Below are 19,680 nucleotides of genomic sequence, written 5' to 3' on the forward strand. Positions count from 1 at the left end.
CCTCACTCCCACCCATGGGTGCTTATGGACATCCCCCATGGACTCCCCAGCACCATCTATAGAGGTCTATGGACCCTCTCCCATGAACCCATAGGGGCCCATGGACCCCCCCCATCCCATAGGTGACCATGGGTGCCCCATTCCCCCCCCCCCCCCAGGCCCGTACCCCCCATGAAGGAGGTGATGAGGACATGGGGGGGACGGGGGGGGGTGTGGTTTATTGAGGGGCTTCAGCACAAGAAGGGGGGGGGGGTCCCTGTGGTTGTGGTCCCTGATAGTGGGGGTGTCCAGGGATGGGGGGGTCCCCCCGCTGTCTCCTCACTCCGGCCGGTTGCTGGTGTCACTTTGGGGGCTCCTGTAGGGAGGGCACCGGGGCGGGGGGGGTGTCACAGAGGGTATTCCCGATGGCATTCCCGACGCTATTCCCGCCCCAGAGAAGGGCTATGGAACCCCCCCTCCATCATCCATAGGGGCCCATGGGGGCAAGACCCCCCCCATAACTCCCCTATAGGGTCCCATGGGTGCCAGCCCCCTCCCAGGGAGTGGGTCCCACACTCCATGGTCAGCCCCATAGACACCCCCCCCCCCCGGTACCGGCACTCCGGGCTCCCGCCGTGGCGCGGGGGGTTTCGCGCCCGCTGGGGGGCGCCGCGGCACGGGCAGCGCGCGCCCAGCTCCAGCTGCAGCGCCCCCTGGAGGCCCGGCACGCGCAGCGTCACGCGGCTGCGCGGGAGCGGGCACGAGGCGGCGCGGGCCCGGACCGTGAACATCACCTGGGGGCGGGGGGGACACGACACGACACGACATGACATGGGATATCGCGATATGGGATATGGAACATGTGGATATGGGGACATACGGACACATGATCCCCCATACCTGTCCCAATGTCCCCACATCCTCCAGTCCTTCCCCATATCCCCCCCCATCCTGATGTCCCCGTGTCCCATATCCCCGTGTCCCCCAGGCCTCCATATCCCCATGTCCCATATCCTCACATCCCCATGTTCCCAGTTCCTATGTCTCATACCCCATGTCCCCCCATATCCCATATCCCAATACATCCCACCCATGCCCCCATATCCCAATACATCCCCCCATGTCCCCATATCCCATATCCCAATACATCCCACCCATTCCCCCATATCCCAATACATCCCCCCATGTCCCCATATCCCATATATCCCAATACATCTCCCCCATGTCCCCATATCCCAATACATCCCCCCATATCCCATATATCCCAATACATCCCCCATGTCCCCATATCCCATATATCCCAATACATCTCCCCCATGTCCCCATATCCCAATACATCCCCCCATGTCCCCATATCCCATATATCCCAATACATCTCCCCCATGTCCCCATATCCCAATACATCCCCCCATATCCCATATATCCCAATACATCCCCCCATGTCCCCATATCCCATATCCCAATACATCCCACCCATTCCCCCATATCCCAATACATCCCCCCATGTCCCCATATCCCATATATCCCAATACATCTCCCCCATGTCCCCATATCCCAATACATCCCCCCATATCCCATATATCCCAATACATCCCCCATGTCCCCATATCCCATATATCCCAATACATCTCCCCCATGTCCCCATATCCCAATACATCCCCCCATGTCCCCATATCCCATATATCCCAATACATCCCCCCATGTCCCACCTCCTGGTTGACGCGGACGCCGGTGCAGAGGCCGCCGTGGGGCCGGGGGGATCCGGGGCCACCCCCGCAGTGGGACTCGAAGCTGAGGCTGATGTTGGGGGGCAGCGGCGAGTGCTTGAGCTCCACGGTGGACGCGAGGGCCTGGTGGGGGGGGGGAGGAGAGGCAGCCGGGGGTGTCAGCACCCCCCAACGCCCCCCAGGGTGCCCCCGGCCCCCCCTCACCTCGTAGGCATCCGCCAGCAGCCGCAGGACGTTGCTGGAGTCACCGCGGAGCTCCCGCACCACGGCCCGGGGCAGCTCCCGGCTGAGCTCCTGCGGGCACGGCTCGGACCCGCTCACGCACAACGGGACCCAGCATCCCCCCCCCCCCCCCCGGTACCCCAAACACAGCCCCGAGTACCCCGAAACACCCAAAAACAGCCCCGGGGCACCCAAAAACAGCCCCAGGGGTACCCAAAAACCCAGAAACACCCCAAAACAGCCTCGGGGGTACCCAAAACACCCAGAGACACCCAAAAACAGCTCCGGGGCACCCAAAAACAGCTTCAGGGGCACTCAAAACATCCAGAAACACCCAAAAAACAGCCTCGGGGCACCCAAAAACAGCATCAGGGGCACCCAAAACACCCCCGGGGCACCCAAAACACTCTTGGGACACCCCAGAAACAGCCACGGAGCACCCAAAACCAGCCCCAGGGGTACCCAAAACAGCCAGAGACACCCAAAACCCCCTGAATCACACTGGGACCCCTACAGCATCCCCATGGATACCCCAGAAGAGCCCAATAACAGCCCTGAGCACCCCAAAACACCCAGAGACACCCAAACACAGCCCCGGGAACCCCAAACACAGCTCCCGGTACCCCAAAACACTCAGAGACACCCAAAACAGCCCCGGGGCACCCAGAACACCCTGAATCACACTGCAACCCCCAAAGCATCCCCATGGATACCCCAGAAGAGCCCAATAACAGCCCCAGGCACCCCCAATAACCCAGGGACCACCAACACCCAAACCAGCCCCATGGACACCCCAAAACACCCCGAATCCCCCCCCATGTCTCCCCCAAACCCTCCCTTTCCCCCTTCCAACCTCATAGAGCGGCACCACGGGCCGGGTGACAGCGAAGATGAGCTGGATGTCGGCGGCCTCCAGCACCTGAGCCAGCAGCCCCACGGAGGGGTAGTCCTGGGGGGGGGGTGTCTGTGTGTGAACGGGGGCGCTGGTGCTGGGTTGGCCCCCCATGACCCTCCCCATCCTGCCCGCACATGGCGGTGCTGAGCCGTGTAGCGGCCGCTGGCGTCGAGGTGGCAGCGGGTGTCACTGGGGCGGGTGATGCCCCCGAGCTTCCCGTCCCCTGCTGAGTGCCAGGCGTCGTCGGAGCAGAAGAGCAGCACCCGCGTGGCCGAGCCCCAGCCCAGGCGGTCCTGGGGGACAGGGGGATAGGAAGGGACAATGGGGGGTATGGGGACATAAAGGGCATAGGGAGCACAGGGGGCATAGGGGGCATGGGGGACATGGTGGGGGACGAGGTGCACCAGGGGCACAAGGAGCTCAAGGGGCATGAGGGGCAGGGGGGGCACAAGGCGCATGAGGGGTATGGAGGACATGAGGGGACATGAGGGGCACGGGGGGCACAAGGGGTATGATGGGTATGGGGGGAAATGGGGGCATGGAGGGCACAAGGCGCATGAGGGGTATGGGGGACATGAGGGGACATGAGGGGCATGGGGGGCACAAGGGGTATGATGGGTATGGGAGGACATGAGGGGCATGGAGGGCACAAAGCGCATGAGGGGTATGGGGGACATGAGGAGACATGAGGGGCATGGAGACCTCAAGGCGCATGATGGGTATGGGGGGACATGAGGGGCATGGAGAGCACAAAGGGTATGATGGGTATGGGGGACATGAGGGGACATGAGGGGCATGGGGGGCACAAGGGGTATGGGGGGACATAGGGACATGAGGTGAAAGAGGCTCTTTGTGGGGTCCATGCTTGCCCGCATCCTGTCCCTGTCCCTCACCCCGCACACGGCCGCCTGCAGCACGGCGTCGAAGCCGCTCTCGGGCGCATCCAGGTTCGCGGCGCTGCGCAGCCCCGCCACGCGCTCGGCGAAGGCCCCGGCGCGGCCGCTCAGCGCCAGCTCGTGCCGGAACGCGGCCGCGGGCTCACACGGTTCCCTCCTGCGCGGGCAGGGCCAGGGCCGCGGCCCCACGCTGCTGAACGGCAGCACCGGCTTCTCCACGAAGGAGCCCAGGCCTGGAACAGGGACACGGCTCAGCCCCGGAACACCACAGGAGTCCCATCAGCATTCATCTCCCATCAACCATCAGCTATCAGCCATCATCCATCCATCATCCATCATCCATCCATCCATCATCATCCAATCCATCCATTATCCATCAGCTATCAGCCATCATCCATCCATCCATCATCATCCAATCCATCCATCATCCATCATCCATCCATCCATCATCATCCAATCCATCCATCATCCATCATCCATCATCCATCCATCCATCATCATCCAATCATTCCATCATCCATCCATCTATCATCATCCAATCCATCCATCATCCATCCATCATCATCATTCCATCTATCTATCCATCCTCATTCCATCTATCCATCCTTCCATCCATCCATCTGTCCATCCATCCATCTGTCCATCCATCCATCATCATTCCATCATCCATCGATCCATCATCCATCCATCCACTTACCCATTTATCCATCCATCCATCCATCTATCCATCCATCCATCCATCCATCCATCCATCCATCCATCCATCCATCCATCATCATCCATCATCCATCATCCATCCATCCATCCATCATCCATCGCCCATCATCATCATCCATCCATCCCCACCCTTCAGTCATCATCCAGTCATCATCCGTCCATCACCCATGGATGTGTCGTGTCCCCCCCCCACGGGTGTTGTCCCCCCCCACCCCATGGGTGTCCCCGCACCGATGCGGACGGAGGAGCTGAAGTTGTGCAGGGTGTCCATCAGGTCACTGCCCAGCATACGGATGGTCTCCAGGTCATCCCGCATGGAGTAGGACAGGTCCATCAGGTAGTAGAGGTCCACGGGATGTCCCTCAGGGCGGCGGAACCGGACCTGGAAGCTCTGCTCCTCTCCTGGGGGGAGGAAAAGCGGGTTCACGGGGAAAAGGGGACACTCTGGCCAGACACCAGTGTCCCTTGTGTCCCACCAGCATTGGCTGCTCTGGAGCCATCCCTCAGCCACCCTCTTCTCCATCCGTCCGTCTATCCACCTTCTCCATCCCTCCATCCACCTTCTCCATCCCTCCATCCACCTTCTCCAGCTCTCACCATCTCTCCATCCATCCTCATCTTCATCTCCATGCCCCCATACATCTCCACTTCCCCACCCTCTATCCCTCTTCATCCATCCATCTTTCCATGCTCCATCTCAGTCACCATCCCTCCATCTTCACCATCTCTTCATCCATCCCTCATCTCCTTTTCTATCATCTATCCAACCATCTTCACCATCCATCCTCCATCCATCCATCCATCCATCCATCCATCCATCCTCCATCCATCCATCCATCATCCATCCACCCATCCATCCTCCATCCATCCTTCCATCCATCCATCCATCCATCCATCCATCCATCCATCATCCATCCATCCATCCATCCATCCATCCATCCATCCATCATCCATCATCCATCCACCCATCCATCCTCCATCCATCCATCCATCCATCATCCATCCACCCATCCATCCTCCATCCATCCATCATCCATCATCCATCCACCCATCCATTCTCCATCCATCATCCATCCATCATCCATCCACCCATCCATCCTCCATCCATCCATCCTTCCTTCCATCCATCCATCCATCCATCCATCCATCCATCCATCCATCCATCCATCATCCATCATCCATCCACCCATCCATCCTCCATCCATCCATCATCCATCCACCCATCCATCCTCCATCCATCCATCATCCATCATCCATCCACCCATCCATCCTCCATCCATCATCCATCCATCATCCATCCACCCATCCATCCTCCATCCATCCATCCTTCCTTCCATCCATCCACCCATCCATCCTCCATCCATCCATCCATCCATCATCCATCCACCCATCCATCCTCCATCCATCATCCATCCACCCATCCATCCATCCATCCATCCATCCATCCCAGCCCCATCCCAGCCCCTTGCCGCACTCACCGGGCAGGAGCCACATCTGGACACGCTGTGGGCGCAGCGGGACATGGTCCCCCCCCGGGAGCAGCTCCAGGTCCTGCAGCACCCTGAGGCTGCCGCGGGGCAGCACCACGGCCCCGGGGGGGCACCCGGCGCCTTCCAGCACCTCCGGGGGGGCGCAGCGGGGCAGAAACCCCTGCGGGGGTCACGTTCAGCACCAGCACCCCCGTTACCCCCCATGTCCCCCCCTCCCTGCACCCGCTGTGGGTGCCCCCACCCTCCCCTGCTGTTTGTCACTGAGGTTTGGTTGCTTCCTGGTGACAAACCACAGCCACCGGGGCGGGGGGGGGGGGGGCACGTAAAGGTGGGGGCACCAAACAGCACACGGGGGGGGATCAGGGACATTGGGACCCCCCAGGACACTGGGGACCCCATGGGGATCCCTCGGGATGCCCGTATCTCGCGGGGACATCCATAGGGCACACAGGCCCCCCCCCCGGCGACCCCGCAGCACCCCAAAGTCACCCCGCGACCAGCGCGGACACGGGTGACCCCCCCCGAAGGGCACCGCGACCCCCAATAGGGCAGGGAACCCCCAAAGCCGGACCCGGAGGGGGAGGGTGGGGATGGGGGGGTCAGGTCGTGGGTCAGAGGGATCAGGGGGTTCAATAGGGGGGTCAGAGGGGTTCGGGGGGGGACCAGGGGGGTCAATGGGTGTCAATGGGGTCCCAGGGGGTACCCCCCCCCGCCCCGCTCACCGGCTGCTCGCACCAGGCGCAGCGCGGGTGCATCCGGACGCACTCCTCGCAGGACGTGAGGAGCTCGCAGCGCTCTGGGGACACCGCGGGGGGGGGTCAATCGGGGGGGGGGGGGGGGCACATGGGACCCCCCCCCATCCCAGTGAGCCCCCCCCAGCCCCTCACCTGCCCCGGCCCTCCCCGGGGTCACCAACAGCAGCGGCAGCAGCAGGAGCCCCCCCGCGCGCCCCATGGCCACGGTGATGGGAGCCGGTGGGGGGGGGAAGGCGGGGCCGCATCCGGCGGGGGGGGGGGAGTGGGATGGGAGGGGCACCCATGGGTGGCGATTGGGGCACCCATGGGTGGGGGACAGGATACCGGGGGGTTGTCCCGGGGGGGGAGCGTCCATCACCCCGCAGTGCCCCCCCCCGTTATCCTTGAGGGGTACCCCAAGAGGGGGGCCCCCAGATTGACCTCCTCCGTTATCCGTGCTTGGGGGTGCCCCCCCTCCTCCCCAAGTGCCTCCATCACCAGAGGGGTGCCCCCTCCATCACTAACGGGGGGATCCCCAACTGTTTCCATGGGGGGGGACACCCAAACCACACCAGGGCCCCCCCTGACCCATCCACATCACACCAGGACCCCCCCCAACCAAACCAGGAGCCCCTTCCCCCACCACACCGGGGCCCCCCCAAATTTCCATCTCTTTATTTTGCAAAAATAGAAAAGTCCCGGGGCCCCCCCGAGGAGGGGGGGTGGGGGCTGTAAACATGGCGGGGGGAGGGGCAGCTCGCACAATGGGGGGGGGGGGGCACATGGCGGGGAGAGGGGGGGGGTGGGCAGCAGCGGGGGGACCCCCCCCGGGGCCGGGGGCACCCCCGGTGTAAACGCAAAGGAATAAATAATGGGTGAAAAGTGCTGCCCCGGGGAGGGGGGGCAAAGGGGGGGGGGGCACAAAGTGACCTCTCCCCCCCCCGTAGTGTAACAGACCCCCCACAAGGGCTGTGCACCCCCAAATTGGGGGGGGCAGGGAGCACCCCCCGTTGGTAACAGATATTGGGGGGGCAGTTTGGTCCTGGGGGGGTGTGGGGTGGGACCCCCCCCAAAGCTGCCCTAAGGGGGGGGGCACCCAGTAGGGTCCCCCCATGGCATTGGGGTAACTGTGACTATGGCTTGGGGCCCCCCCCAGCAATACTGGGGGGGGGTTGAGGGGGGGCTCACTTTGTGCCCCCCCATCTTTGGTCTCTGTAGTGTTCTGTGCTGGGGGGGGAGGAGTGTAGAGCACAGGGAGGGGGTTTGGGGGCATCCCCCCCAAAAGCAAAACCCACAAGCGACCCCCCCATATAAAACAATAACCAGCAAATTAATTGCCCCCCCTGAATTGGGGGGTCCCACCTGCACCTGAGGGGGGGAAAATGGGGGTGCCCCCCCCAGTCCACCCTGTCTCCAATAAATAAAGGCCCCAGTGTTGGGGTCCCCCCTGGGGTGACGATGGGGGGTGGTGGTGCAGTGGGGTGGGGAGGCACCCCAGGGGTGTCAGGTATTAATGTGGGGAGGGGGGTTCTGTCCATTGTTGCCCCCCCTTAAATCCCCTCTCAAATACAAGGTGGGGGGGGGGGGGCAGCGGGGCTGGGGGGGGGGCTTTGGCGTGAAGCTGAGGTTGGGGTGGGGGGGCCCCCCCGGGCCCCCCAGCTTAAGGCAATAGCTGTGCCGCGGGGTCCCCCCCGCGCGGCTCCATCAGTCTCTGGAGCCCCCCCACATTTGGGGGGGGCACAGTTGGGGTTCCCCCCCCCGGAGCAAAGGGGGGGGCCCTGGAAGGCTGTTGTGCATGTCCAACCCTTGGAGAGGGGGGACACACAATTGCCCCCCCGCACCGGAGTGGGCTGGGGGGGGGCCTATGGGGAGGAAGGGGGGGGCCCAGGGGGGCTGTCCTGGGCCGGGGGGGGATCCGGAGGGGGCTGCCCCCCCTCTTCCGCTTCCTCCTGGAACATCTCAGGGTTCTCCAGCATCTCCCGGATCAGGGGGGGCATCGGCCCCGGGATCTCCATCTTCAGCGTGATGGCTCGCTCCGCGCCTGCGGGACCCCCTCCGTCAGCACCAGGGACCCTCCCATGAGCAGGGACCCCCCCTGCAAGCTCCAGACCCCCTGATCCCCTCTTAGCACCCCTCAATGTGAGTTCCACCCAATGCCTCCCTGTGTGCCCCAGCATCACCCCTCGAGCACCCCCCATGCACAAGCCCCTCCAAGTACCCCCCCCTCCCACATGTACAAGCCCCCCTGAGCATCCCATTTCCCCTACACGCTCCCTGGTGAGCTTCCTCCCTATAGAGCTCCCCATCCCATGCACAAGCCCCTGTGAGCATCACTCCCCCCTAAAGAGCTTCTTCCATAGAGCTCCCCATCCCATGCACAAGCCCCTGTGAGCATCACTCCCCCCTAAAGAGCTTCTCCCCATAGAGCTCCCCATCCCATGCACAAGCCCCTGTGAGCATCACTCCCCCCCTAAAGAGCTTCTCCCTATAGAGCTCCCCGTCCCACACACAAGCCCCCCCGTGCCCCCCCCCCGCGCACCCTTGGTGCTGATGCCGCGCAGGTCCGTGATCTTCATGAGCATCCTCGGGAACATGTGGGGCTGCCGCGGCCGCCGCCGCCGCGCGTACACCTTGAGGGCCTCCAGCAGCGGCTCCTGCAGCCGCTCCACCTGCTCCGGCTCCTCCAGGTCCTGCCGGTCTGCGGGGGGGGGGACACGACACCGGGCTCAGCACCTCCAGAGACACCCCCCCCACCGTGTCCCTGCTGCCACCTACAGGGGTCCCCGAGTCACCGCATCCCAGCGACCGCCTGAGCCAGATGTGGCCTGTCCCCATGTCCCTTCATCCCCATCAAGCTGACACCTCCCGACCCAGAGATCCCCTTGTCCCTATTGCCCCATTATCTAGGTGTTCCCATGTCCTCATGTCCCTCTACCTCATGTCCCTACATCAGTATGGCCCTGCTATCTCCCAACCCAAAGGTCCCCATGTCCCTGCTACTGCCTGGCAGTTGTGCCCTGTCTCCATGTCCCTCCATCCCCATGCCCCTGCTACCTCCTACCCTGAGGTCCCAATGTCCCTGTGCTCCTCAGAAGTTCCCACGTCCCCCCATGTCCAGCTGGGTCTGGATATCCCGCGTCCCCATGTCCCTACATCCCCACTACCTTCTGATCCAGAGGTCCCCATGTCCCTGCTGTGTCCTGGCCTGGAGGTCCCTGTGTCACCTTGTCCCACTTCCTCCTGGTCCAGAGGTCCCTATGTCCTTGCTGCTGCATCATCCAGAGGTCCCATTTCCCCACATCCCTGCTACCTCCTGATCCAGAGATCCCCATGTCCCTGTGTCCCCACGTTCCTGCTACCCCCTGACCTGGAGGTCCCCATGTCCCTGCTTCCTGCCGGCCCACAGGTCCCCGTGTCCCCACAGCCCTGGGCTGGATGTCCCCATGTCCCCATCACCTCCGCAGATGAGGCAGATGGCACTGAGCAGCCCAGTCTCGGTGTCATCCATCTGCAGGGGCAGGAGCTGCCCGGCGAAGGCGAACACCAGGTCCGTGAGGGGCCCGAACCCGGCGTTGTGCATCTGCGTGCGGTTCAGCGTCAGCCCATCCGAGAAGGTCATCGTGTCCTGCTCCGGGGTGTAGCGCGTGCAGATCCGCAGCATCTGTGGGGGGGGGCATGGAGTCACATCACCCAGAGACCCTTTCCACCGGAGCAGGGGGCTCCAAGCCCCTGTGTCCAACCTGGCCTTGAACACTGCCAGGGATGGGGCAGCCACAGCTTCTCTGGGCACCCTGTGCCAGCGCCTCAGCACCCTCACAGGGAAGAGCTTCTGCCTAAGAGCTCATCTCAGTCTCCCCTCTGGCAGGTTAAAGCCATTCCCCTTGGCCTGTCCCTACAGGCCCTTGTCCAAAGCCCCTCTCCAGGTTTCTTGTAGCCCCTTTAGGCACTGGAGCTGCTCTTAAGTCTCCCCTTAAGGAGCCCTCGCAGCATCTCCGTGGCCTCCTCTGGCCTCGCTCCAGCAGCTCCACGTCCCTCTTGTGTTGATGCCCCAGAGCTGGATCAGGGCTGCAGCGGGGGTCTCACAGAGAGCAGCAAAGGGGCAGGACCCCCTCCCTGAGCTGCTGCTCTGGGGGTGCAGCCCAGCACAGGGGGAGGGTTCTGGGCTCAACACTGGTCATGGGCAGCTCCTCACCCAACAGCCCCAAGTTCTCCTCCTCTGTTCTGAATCACTTCTCCATCCCACCTGTGTCTGGGACTGCCCCAACCCAGGGGCAGAACCTTGCCCTTCGCCCTGTTGAGCTCCATGTGGTTTCTCAGTGTATCCAGATCCCTCTGGATCCCGTCCCTCTCCTCTGGTCCATCAACACAGCTCAGTGCCATCACCGCCTGGCTGAGGGCGCGTGCATCCCACTGTGTTGCTGATACGATGGACATGCCCCCCCCCCCCCCCAAACCCCTCTCTAGGCCCCCCCAGCCCCTCACCAGGATGTCCAGGCACGCTGCCTTGAGCAGGGTGATCTGATCGGCCATGCTGAGCGCCGTGAAGCCGGGCAGGCGCTTGGCGAACTCCACGATCTTGATGATGCACTTGGTGGCCAACTCACTGAACTTGTCCCACAGCCCTGGGTCCAGCTGCACCCGGCGCTCGGCGCTCGCATCCTTGGGGGCGAAACACACATGGGGATGTAGTTATGGGTCTGCTGGTGGGGTGCCCCCCCCCCGGACCCTCCCTTTGGTGCTCACCATGGTGTACTTGCCCAGCTGGCACAGCGAGGGGAAGGTCTCCTGATGGGCTTTGCTGACCTTCTGCACCAGCTCCTCCAGCTCGGGGCTCAGCTCATAGCTCTCAACCGTGGCCTCCTCCTTCATCTCCTTCTTCTTCTTGTTCCTGTCATTGCGAACGGCTGTGGGGAGAAGTGGGGGGGGTCAAGGGGGAGGTTTGGGGGTGCCCCCCACCCCTTCCCCATGCAGTGCTTCCTGCCCCCCCTCCCCTTCGCACCGGCACAGGATGTGCCAGCAGGATATCCACATATAGCACAATGCAGCTGGAAGGGATCCCAAAGCCCCCCCCCCAAGGTGGGGGGCACCCTACACACCCCCCCCCAAAGGTGGGGCACCCCAAACCCCCCCAAACTGGGGACCACCCCATTGCAAGGGGCCAGCTCCATGGGGGAGACGCTGGATATTGATGCTTTGGGCTGGGGGGGGACGGGACATGGGACATATTGGGGTGTGTGTCCCCCCCCAAGGACCCCCCCATCAGGCCCTGGGCCGCACCTTCCTTGGACATGCCGACCTCGAAGCACTTCTGGAGGCGGCAGAACTGGCACCGGTTGCGGGTCACCTTGTTGATCTGGCAGTTCTTGTCCCGGTGGCACGTGTACACCATGTTCTTCTGGATGCTGCGGCGGAAGAAGCCCTGGGCGGGGGGCAAAGGGAGCGTGAAAGGGGGGACTGGAAGCACCTCTTGGGGAGCCCCAAGTCACCCCCCAACTGGGATCCTCAGTTGCAGCTCCCCAACAGCCCCACTGATGGCTCCACAGTGTCCGTGGGCTGCTCACCTGTATCACGGGGGGGGGGTCCCCCCTGGGGCATCCCCAACATCCCCAGGGGGTTACCCAGTGCCCACTGACCAGGCTCCCCATGCCCAGGGGTCTTCCCAGTACTCAGGGGTTCCCCAGTATCTCCAAGGGGTCTCCAGTGCCCCCATAGGGTCCCTAACACCCTGAGGGCTCCCCAATCCCACCATGGGTCCCAGGGAATCCCCGCTCCCCCCATGGGTCTGGGGGGGGGGTCCAGTGCCAGGGTCTCCCCGTTCCCCCCATGGGTTCCCAGCACCCAGGACTGTTCCCCACTCCCCCCATGGGGGCTCCCCACTCCCCCCATGGGTCCTGGATGGGTTCCCCAGCACTGGGTGCTCCCCTCTCCTCCTATGTGTTTGGGGGGGTCCCCACTCCCCCATAGCATCCCCATTCCCCCCCCTGTACCCCACCTTGCAGCCCTCGCAGGAGCTGACCCCATAGTGGTACCCCGAGGACTTGTCGCTGCAGACGAAGCAGGGCTTGTAGACGCGGGGCGGGGGGGGCGGCGAGGGCGAGCTGGGCACCATCTCCTCCCCACTGCGGCTTGGGGTCTCCACGGCTGGGGGGGGGACGACACACGGGGGGGGGGATCAGGAGCACCCTGAAACCCCCCCTGGGTGCTCCAAACTGGTGCTAAACCCCCCTGAGAGTGGGAGATGCTGCCAAGGGGTGGGGAAACTGAGGCACGATGGGGGGGACGGAGGGGGGCACCCATGGGGGGGGGAATGGGGGGGTACCCAAGGAGCTGCATCCATCCCGGGGGGGGACACAGGGGGGTGAGGGATAGAGGGGGACGAGAGCAAAGTGGGGGGTCGCAGTCCAGCCCCCCCTCACCCCCCATTCCTTCCCAAGGGCCTCCCAACCCAGGTTATAGAGGATGTGGGGGGCTGGGACACCCCCAAAACCAGGTTTTGTGGGAACTGGAATTCCAACCTGGGGGCATTTGGGGCCTGAGCCCTCCCCCAGAAGCAGGTTTTGGGGGGATTTGATGTGCTGGGACCCCCCCAAACCCAGGCTTTGAGGAATTTGGGGGTCTGGGACCCACTAAAACCAAGTTTCAGAGGATCTGGGATGCTGGGACCCCCCAAAATCCAAGTTTTGGGGTATTCGAGGGGCCAGGGCCCCTCCAAACCCTGTTTTGGGGGGGGTTTGGGCTATGGAACTCCCCAGTCCCAGTTTTTCGGGGTCCAGAACTGGAGTTGGGGGCATTTGAGGGCCAAGACCCCCCCAAGCCCTAAGTTTTGGGGATTTGGGGTCCTGGGACCTCCCCCAACCCAGTTTTGGTGCTCCCCAAATCCCTTCCCATGGTTTGGGGGGGGGGGGGGGGGGTAACATCAATGTCCCCACTGTGGCGGGGGGGGGGGTACACACACAGCGTGGCCCCCCCGGCCCCGCAGCCTGCAGAAGGAGGGGGTTGGGACGGGGGGGCGGGGTTTCTCGCCAGTGTTTTTCTATGAAACCCAACAAAAAAAGCCAAAATTGCTGAAATTGAGGAAATTCCGGCCCCCGCCCGCCCGCGCGCTCCAGAACACGCCTGCGGGGGGGGGGGGGGGGGGGCGCACACACACGCAAACACATACATGACACACGCCAAGCACACGCCGCGGCGGGCACCCCCACCTTGCACACGCGTGTGCACACACAAATACACCAGGAACCCCCCAAAATCAACAGCCCCCCCCCCTTATTCCTGCCTTCCCCCCCACCCCCCGGCAATGGAACCACAACCACGCACCACACCCTGTGACACCCCCTCGTACGACTCTTGTGCAATGGGGGGGGGGGGGCACACAACGACACAGTGGGGGTGCCCCCCCCTTGCTTTGGGACCCATATGGGGTGAACCCCAAGTTGGGGGGGGTTTGGTTCCCCCCCCCCCCCAACCCTAGGGTGCTGTTGGGGCCCCATAGAAGGTGCCGGGGGTGGTTAAAGGGAGGTAAGGGGGGGGGCAGTAGGTTAACACCCCCCCCCCCCGTGCCTCAGTTTCCCCTCAAAGCCAAGGTTGGATTTGGGGGGGGTTTGACCCCAAATGAGGCACTCAGCCAACAACATCGCCCCAAAACCACTCGGGGGGGGGACGTACCCATGGGGGGGGCACACAACGCAATGGGGACCCCCCCAAACCCTCCTTAGGTTTGGCTTCCAATCACTGCTTCCCCTCCAGCTCTACCGGTGCCTAATTTGGGGGGGGGGGGGCGGTGTGTGTTTAAAGGGAATCCCCCTCCAACCGACGGCTGTGCCCCCCCCTCCAATGGCCGGATGAAGGGGGGGACCCCAGCACCCCCTTGGCCCCCCCTGGGGGGAGCCGGGCCGGTTTTGGGGCGGCCCCGCAGGGGTTAAATGCCACATTGGCAACGCTGGGCGGGTGCGGCAGCCCCGCACTGGAACCAGTCGGGCCGGGGCGCTGGGAGTGGGGGGGGGAACGGGACGGGGGGGGCCGCTCCCTCGGGGTAGGGGGGGGGGAACGGACCACAATGGGGGCCATTTGGGGGGGTTCCGCCTCCCCCAACTGTTTCCACCCAGATTGGGGGGGGGGAAGCGGCTGCGAGGGGGTTGTCTGCCCCCCCCCGGCCCCCCGCCCCTATGGGGCGTTCAGCCCCACATCTGCCCCCCCCACGGGTGCAGCCCCAAAATGGGGTCCAACCACGCCACCCAAATTGGGGGTGCCTCTAAATGGGCTCCCCCCCCACTTCCAAACCGCCCCCCCCACGGCTGCCCCCCCCCAATAGGGTTCCGGATCCCACCCCCTCCCCACACCGAGGTCTCCCAAGACGCGGTGTCCGGGTGCGAGTGACCGAGGGGGGTCCCCCCAAAACGGGGGTGACCCCGGGTGTGGGACCCCCCCCATCACCCCCAAACCTCCCCGCATCGCTTCCCGCCGCCTCCGCGCCCCCCCGGACCCCCCCGTACCGCGGCGGGCGGGCGGCGGCCAGGCAAAGGGCGGCAGGGCCCCGCAGCGCGGCCCGTACCCCGCCTTGCGCAGCGCGCAGGCCCCGCGGTTCGTCACGTCGTGCAGCCGCCGCGGCCCCGCCAGCGCCTCCAGGCAGTCGAACATGGCGGCGGGCACCGAGCCACCGGCCCCGGGAATCAACGGCAGCGGCCGCGGACACGGAGCCGGCCCCGAACCCGGACCCCGCGGGTGCGGCTCCGGCCCCGGCCCAGCGACCGGCACGGGGCGGGGCTTGTGGAGGGGCGGGGCTCTAGGGAGGGGCGGGGCCTGGCGGGCACACGCGGTGTCACGCTCAGGGTGTCACATCGTGTCATGCGCTGTCACACACGGCCCATGTCACACCACGTCACACGCACTGAACAGTGTCGTGTCACACACACAGTGTCACGTCACACACACATCATGTCACACATGGTGTCACACATGGACAGTGTCACACATGCATAGTGTTGTATATGGACAGTGTCACACACAGTGTCACGTATCGACAGTGTCACACATGGACACTGTCACACACACATAGTGTCCCACACACATAGTGTCCCACACATATAGTGTCACACATGGACAGTGTCATACGTGGACAGTGTCATAAATGCATAGTGTCACACAGTGGTCATACATGGACAGAATCATAGTATCACACATGGACAATGTCACATAGACAGTGTCACACATGCACAGTGTTACACATGAACAGTGCCACATACAGCGTCACACGTGCACAGTGTCATACATGGACAGTACCACACACAGCGTCACACGTGCACAGTGTCATACATGGACAGTACCACACACAGTGTCACACGTGCACAGTGTCATACATGGACAGCACTGCACACAATGTCACACATGCACAGTGTTATACACACACAGCTGCATGTGTTTGATCGCACACGCGTGTGCCCAGCCCTACCGCACCCCACGGTGTGTCCCCATGTGCGCAGGCGTGCGCAGGCGTGTGCAGGCGTGTGCAGCGTGTGAGGCCCATGCCAGCAACACCCGCCCGGCTGCATTCCTGCCCCTCCTACCCCCGGGGGGGGGCCCTGCACGGGGAGGGGCCTGCCCTGCACGGTGTTACCTGGTATTGAATGGTCTTACATGGTCTTGCATGGTGTTGCATGTCACTGCATGACATTGCACCACGGGGGTGCACGCCCTTGCATTACACAGAGTTGCACAGCCTTGCACACGTGACATTACGTGGTGTCACACGCAGGATGGTGCTGGCACTGACATGGAACAGGCATGGATGGACACGGAACGGACATGGAACAGACACAGAATGAATGTGCAACAGACATGGAATGGACATGGAATGGGTGCAGAACAGGCACGAGATGGACATGGTGTGGACCTGGAACAGACATGGAATGGACATGGAACAAATATGGGATGGTCATGGGATGGACATGGAATCAACATAGAGCAAACACAGAATGAACACGGAATGGACATGGAAAAAATATGGGATGGACATGGAACAGACAAGGAACAGACACAGAATGGACACAGAATGGACAAGGAACAGACACAGAACAGTAGCGGAATGGACATGCAATGGACATGGTTCAGACATGGCACTGGCATGGCATGGATATGGCATGTACATAGCACCAAAACAGCACAGACACAGCGCAGACATGACATAAACATGGCATGAACACCGCAAGGACATGACATAGACATGGCTCAGACACACCACCAGCCAGGGGCTGGGATGGAGCCTATGGCGTGTCCATGGTGACACGCTTACACACACACACCAGTCCCCATTGACGCACTGCAGATGCCACGTATGTCACCCCTGCACCCACATGCAGCTGGCTGAGATACACGTGTGTGCTACTCGCATTGTGCCCTATACACACACACATGAACACGCATGTACACACATGTGCACACATGTACACACAACCCCTGGGGCACCCCAAAGCCCCCCCTAAAGCCCGCTGACCCCCCACTGTCACCCCCCTCTTATCCCTCCCCTCTTTGTCCCCGATGTCCTCCATGTCCCCCCATGACCCCGCACCCATGGGTGCTGCCACGTGACCTGCCCCCCCCCCCCAGGCTCAGCGGCTTTGGGCCGTTAATCCCTCGCGGTGGGGGGGGGGGGTCACGCGGGGGGGGGACGGTGCCACCATGGGGCTGGGCTGGCCGGGCCCCCGGCCCCACCGCTGCGGGGGGCCCCCCCCTGCCTGCTGCTGCCCTCCCTCGTGTCCTCCTCCCTGCTGCCCGCTCTGCTGCCCCCCCCCGTGCCACCCCCCCTGCTGCTGCCCCCCTCCCTGTCACCACCCCCTGTGCCACCCCCCCCAAACCTGCCCCCAGTGTTACCCCCCGCCCTGTCACACCCCCCCCACCTGCCCCCAGTGTCACCCCCCACTCTGCTGTCCCCCTCCCTGTCACCTCACTCCGTGCTGCCCCCCTCCCTGTCATCCCCCACCCTGCTGCCCCCCTCCCTGTCACCCTCCTCCGTGCTGCCCCCCACCCCCGTGCTGCCCCCCCTCCTGTCGCCCCCGGCTGAGCATCAAGTGAGGGGGGCCCCCCTGCAGCTGCGGTGAGTATGGGGGGAACACCCCCCCGACATGGGGAAACTGAGGCACGGGGAGGGCTGGGCCCCCCCAAACCGCGGGTATTTGCACTGGGGGGGGAACACGAGCGGGGCATTTGCACTACAGGAGTACGAAGGGGGGTATTTGAATTGGGAGGGCACAAGGAGGGGTATTTGCACCGGGGGGGGCAGAAGTGGGGTGTTTTCATGGGGCGGTCACAAGTGGGAGTATTGGTACGGGGGGGACACAAGGGGCGACCCTGCCGAGCCCACCCGAGTCCTTCCGAGATCAGACGAATACTGTCGAACCCAGCCGAATCCTGCCGAGTTCTGCCGAACAGAGGCCCTGCCCAGTCCAGCCGAGTCTTGCCGAGCGTAGCCGAAAACTGCCGAACCCAGCCGAGCACCCCCGAGTTCTGCCGAGCCCAGCGGAACAGACCCGAGCCTCTCCGAGTTCAGCCGAGCTCTGCCGAGCTCAGCCGAGTCTTGTCGAGCGCAGCCGAGCCCAGTGGAGCGGACCCGAGCCTCTCCGAACCTCGCCGAACCTTGCCGAGTGCTCTCCGGCGCTACCTAGCGGCGCCCCGACAAAACGAACGCTGCCGGGACCCGAGTTTTGCCGAGCGGTTCCGAAGGGTCCGGAGCGCTGCGGCGGGCGGACGGACGCGGGCCCTGGCCCTCGGAACCCACAGAACCCCATGGAGGGTCCTATAGGTACCACTGACCCATAGACACCCCACAGACCCCCACTGGAGGTTCCTATAGGTATCACTGACCCATAGACACCCCACAGACACCCCCCAAGGGGCCCTATAGGCACCTCAGCCCTGGAAGAGCCAATGGGGGCAGCCTGATGTTCCCTGCTTGTAAAGGCTTCTATAGATTTGTATATAAAGATATGGATGTATATAACGATAACACATAAATGTTGTTTAAGCTGCATTTAAGCAAGGGATTGCCCACGCCCCCATGGGCAGGAGGTTTTACAGCAGAGCAAAACGAAAAGCTCCTGGTTAAAGGAAGGAAAGGGTTGGGAGGGGGAAGGCTTTCGGGACGCGGAAGCTGGATTCCTGCTGTTCTGTATCCGCAGGATGAGGAGCAGAGGGCGCCAGGAGCTCAGGAATGCAGGTGAACGGCGCCTGCCTCAACGGGGCCCTTCTGCAGCTTGGTTTTGCCGTGAGAGAAGCAAGAAGGAATCCACAGGGATCCCCAGGGATCCCTTGCACAGTGGCGAGAACCCATCCTCTGAAATGCCTCAAGCAAGGAAAGGGGGGGATGGCAGAAAGATGGGGAAAACCGAATAAAAGCGTCTCCCTTCTCCAGCATGGAATTCCTGGGGTCTGAGGTCTCTGACTGTGGCTGTACTTATGGCTCCCAAATTCCTGTCATGGGAATGGGAAACAGCACGATCCTTTCCTCTATTCCAGCATCCTTCCTGTATCCCACATTTCAGGAGCTCGGGCTGCTCCCACCTGGATGAAGCCAAATTACTCTTTTCCCCTGTTCCACAGCAGAATGTTACCCTGGAAAACACAGGGAAAAGCATTCCTTGCTGCAGAAATCCCTCCTCCTGCAGCTGTGGGGTGGGAAGCCCAGAATTCCATACTTCAGGAAACAAATCCCACACCTGCATCCGAGCATTGGACCAAGGTGCTGCAGTTGGGATTGCTCTCCATGGAGAGAACCAGCCCTCCTAAGCTGATGGAGAGAGGTTGGAGTTGTCACATCCCAGTGGTGGCTTTCCTTTAGGTCAGGTGAATTGCTGTCCGGAGGCATTTCTCTTCCCCGTTGACTTACCATTGAGAAAGCTACACCAGTAGTACACCAGTAGTACATCACTCTACATCACTACATCAGTAGTACATCTGTAGTACATCACTACATCAGAGTACATCACTCTACATCAGTAGTACATCAGTAGCGCATCACTCTCCATCAGT

General features: G+C 62.8%; 2 protein-coding genes across 5 annotated transcripts; both read right to left on the reverse strand.

Moving 5' to 3' along the window:
- Positions 1-175: 175 nt before the first annotated feature.
- LOC308230587 (integrin beta-7-like) lies at positions 176-6,899 on the reverse strand. Of its 3 annotated transcripts, XM_080635378.1 has the most exons (11): positions 6,814-6,899; positions 6,649-6,722; positions 5,915-6,086; positions 4,668-4,838; positions 3,717-3,952; positions 2,958-3,116; positions 2,782-2,877; positions 1,911-2,000; positions 1,689-1,829; positions 595-773; positions 176-355 (listed from the first exon to the last, which is right to left on the reverse strand). In XM_080635378.1, the coding sequence occupies exons 1-11, from the start codon at positions 6,878-6,880 to the stop codon at positions 319-321; spliced, it is 1,422 nt and encodes a 473-aa protein (XP_080491504.1). In that variant the 5' UTR covers positions 6,881-6,899; the 3' UTR covers positions 176-318. The 3 variants fall into 3 exon arrangements, with proteins under 3 accessions (XP_080491504.1, XP_080491502.1, XP_080491503.1); XM_080635376.1 differs by having other exon boundaries at positions 176-773; XM_080635377.1 differs by lacking the exon at positions 1,911-2,000 and having other exon boundaries at positions 176-773.
- Positions 6,900-8,246: 1,347 nt separating this feature from the next.
- Positions 8,247-15,409, reverse strand: RARG (retinoic acid receptor gamma). 2 transcript variants are annotated; one of them, XM_080635438.1, is made up of 8 exons: positions 15,153-15,409; positions 12,653-12,801; positions 11,938-12,079; positions 11,404-11,564; positions 11,143-11,319; positions 10,117-10,321; positions 9,200-9,358; positions 8,247-8,701 (listed from the first exon to the last, which is right to left on the reverse strand). In XM_080635438.1, the coding sequence occupies exons 1-8, from the start codon at positions 15,295-15,297 to the stop codon at positions 8,523-8,525; spliced, it is 1,317 nt and encodes a 438-aa protein (XP_080491564.1). In that variant the 5' UTR covers positions 15,298-15,409; the 3' UTR covers positions 8,247-8,522. The 2 variants fall into 2 exon arrangements, with proteins under 2 accessions (XP_080491564.1, XP_080491565.1); XM_080635439.1 differs by having other exon boundaries at positions 15,212-15,310.
- Between the last annotated feature and the right edge of the window lie 4,271 nt (positions 15,410-19,680).

This window comes from Psittacula echo (assembly GCF_963264785.1).
Source record: "Psittacula echo genome assembly, chromosome: 27".
NCBI classification, from domain to species: Eukaryota; Metazoa; Chordata; class Aves; order Psittaciformes; family Psittacidae; genus Psittacula; species Psittacula echo.

What these genes read in the sequence shown, in the direction of transcription:
- LOC308230587 (XM_080635376.1), bottom strand. Translation starts at nt 6,880, where the DNA reads ATGGGGCGCGCGGGGGGGCTCCTGCTGCTGCCGCTGCTGTTGGTGACC. An exon ending in CCCGGGGAGGGCCGGGGCAG is followed by an intron (nt 6,723 to 6,813) that starts GTGAGGGGCTGG and finishes CGGTGTCCCCAG; the next exon opens with AGCGCTGCGAGCTCCTCACG. An exon ending in TGCAGGCGGCCGTGTGCGGG is followed by an intron (nt 3,117 to 3,716) that starts GTGAGGGACAGG and finishes CCTGTCCCCCAG; the next exon opens with GACCGCCTGGGCTGGGGCTC.
- RARG (XM_080635438.1), bottom strand. Translation starts at nt 15,297, where the DNA reads ATGTTCGACTGCCTGGAGGCGCTGGCGGGGCCGCGGCGGCTGCACGAC. An exon ending in GCTCCTGCGAGGGCTGCAAG is followed by an intron (nt 12,080 to 12,652) that starts GTGGGGTACAGG and finishes CCCCCCGCCCAG; the next exon opens with GGCTTCTTCCGCCGCAGCAT. An exon ending in GGTCGGCATGTCCAAGGAAG is followed by an intron (nt 11,565 to 11,937) that starts GTGCGGCCCAGG and finishes TTCTCCCCACAG; the next exon opens with CCGTTCGCAATGACAGGAAC.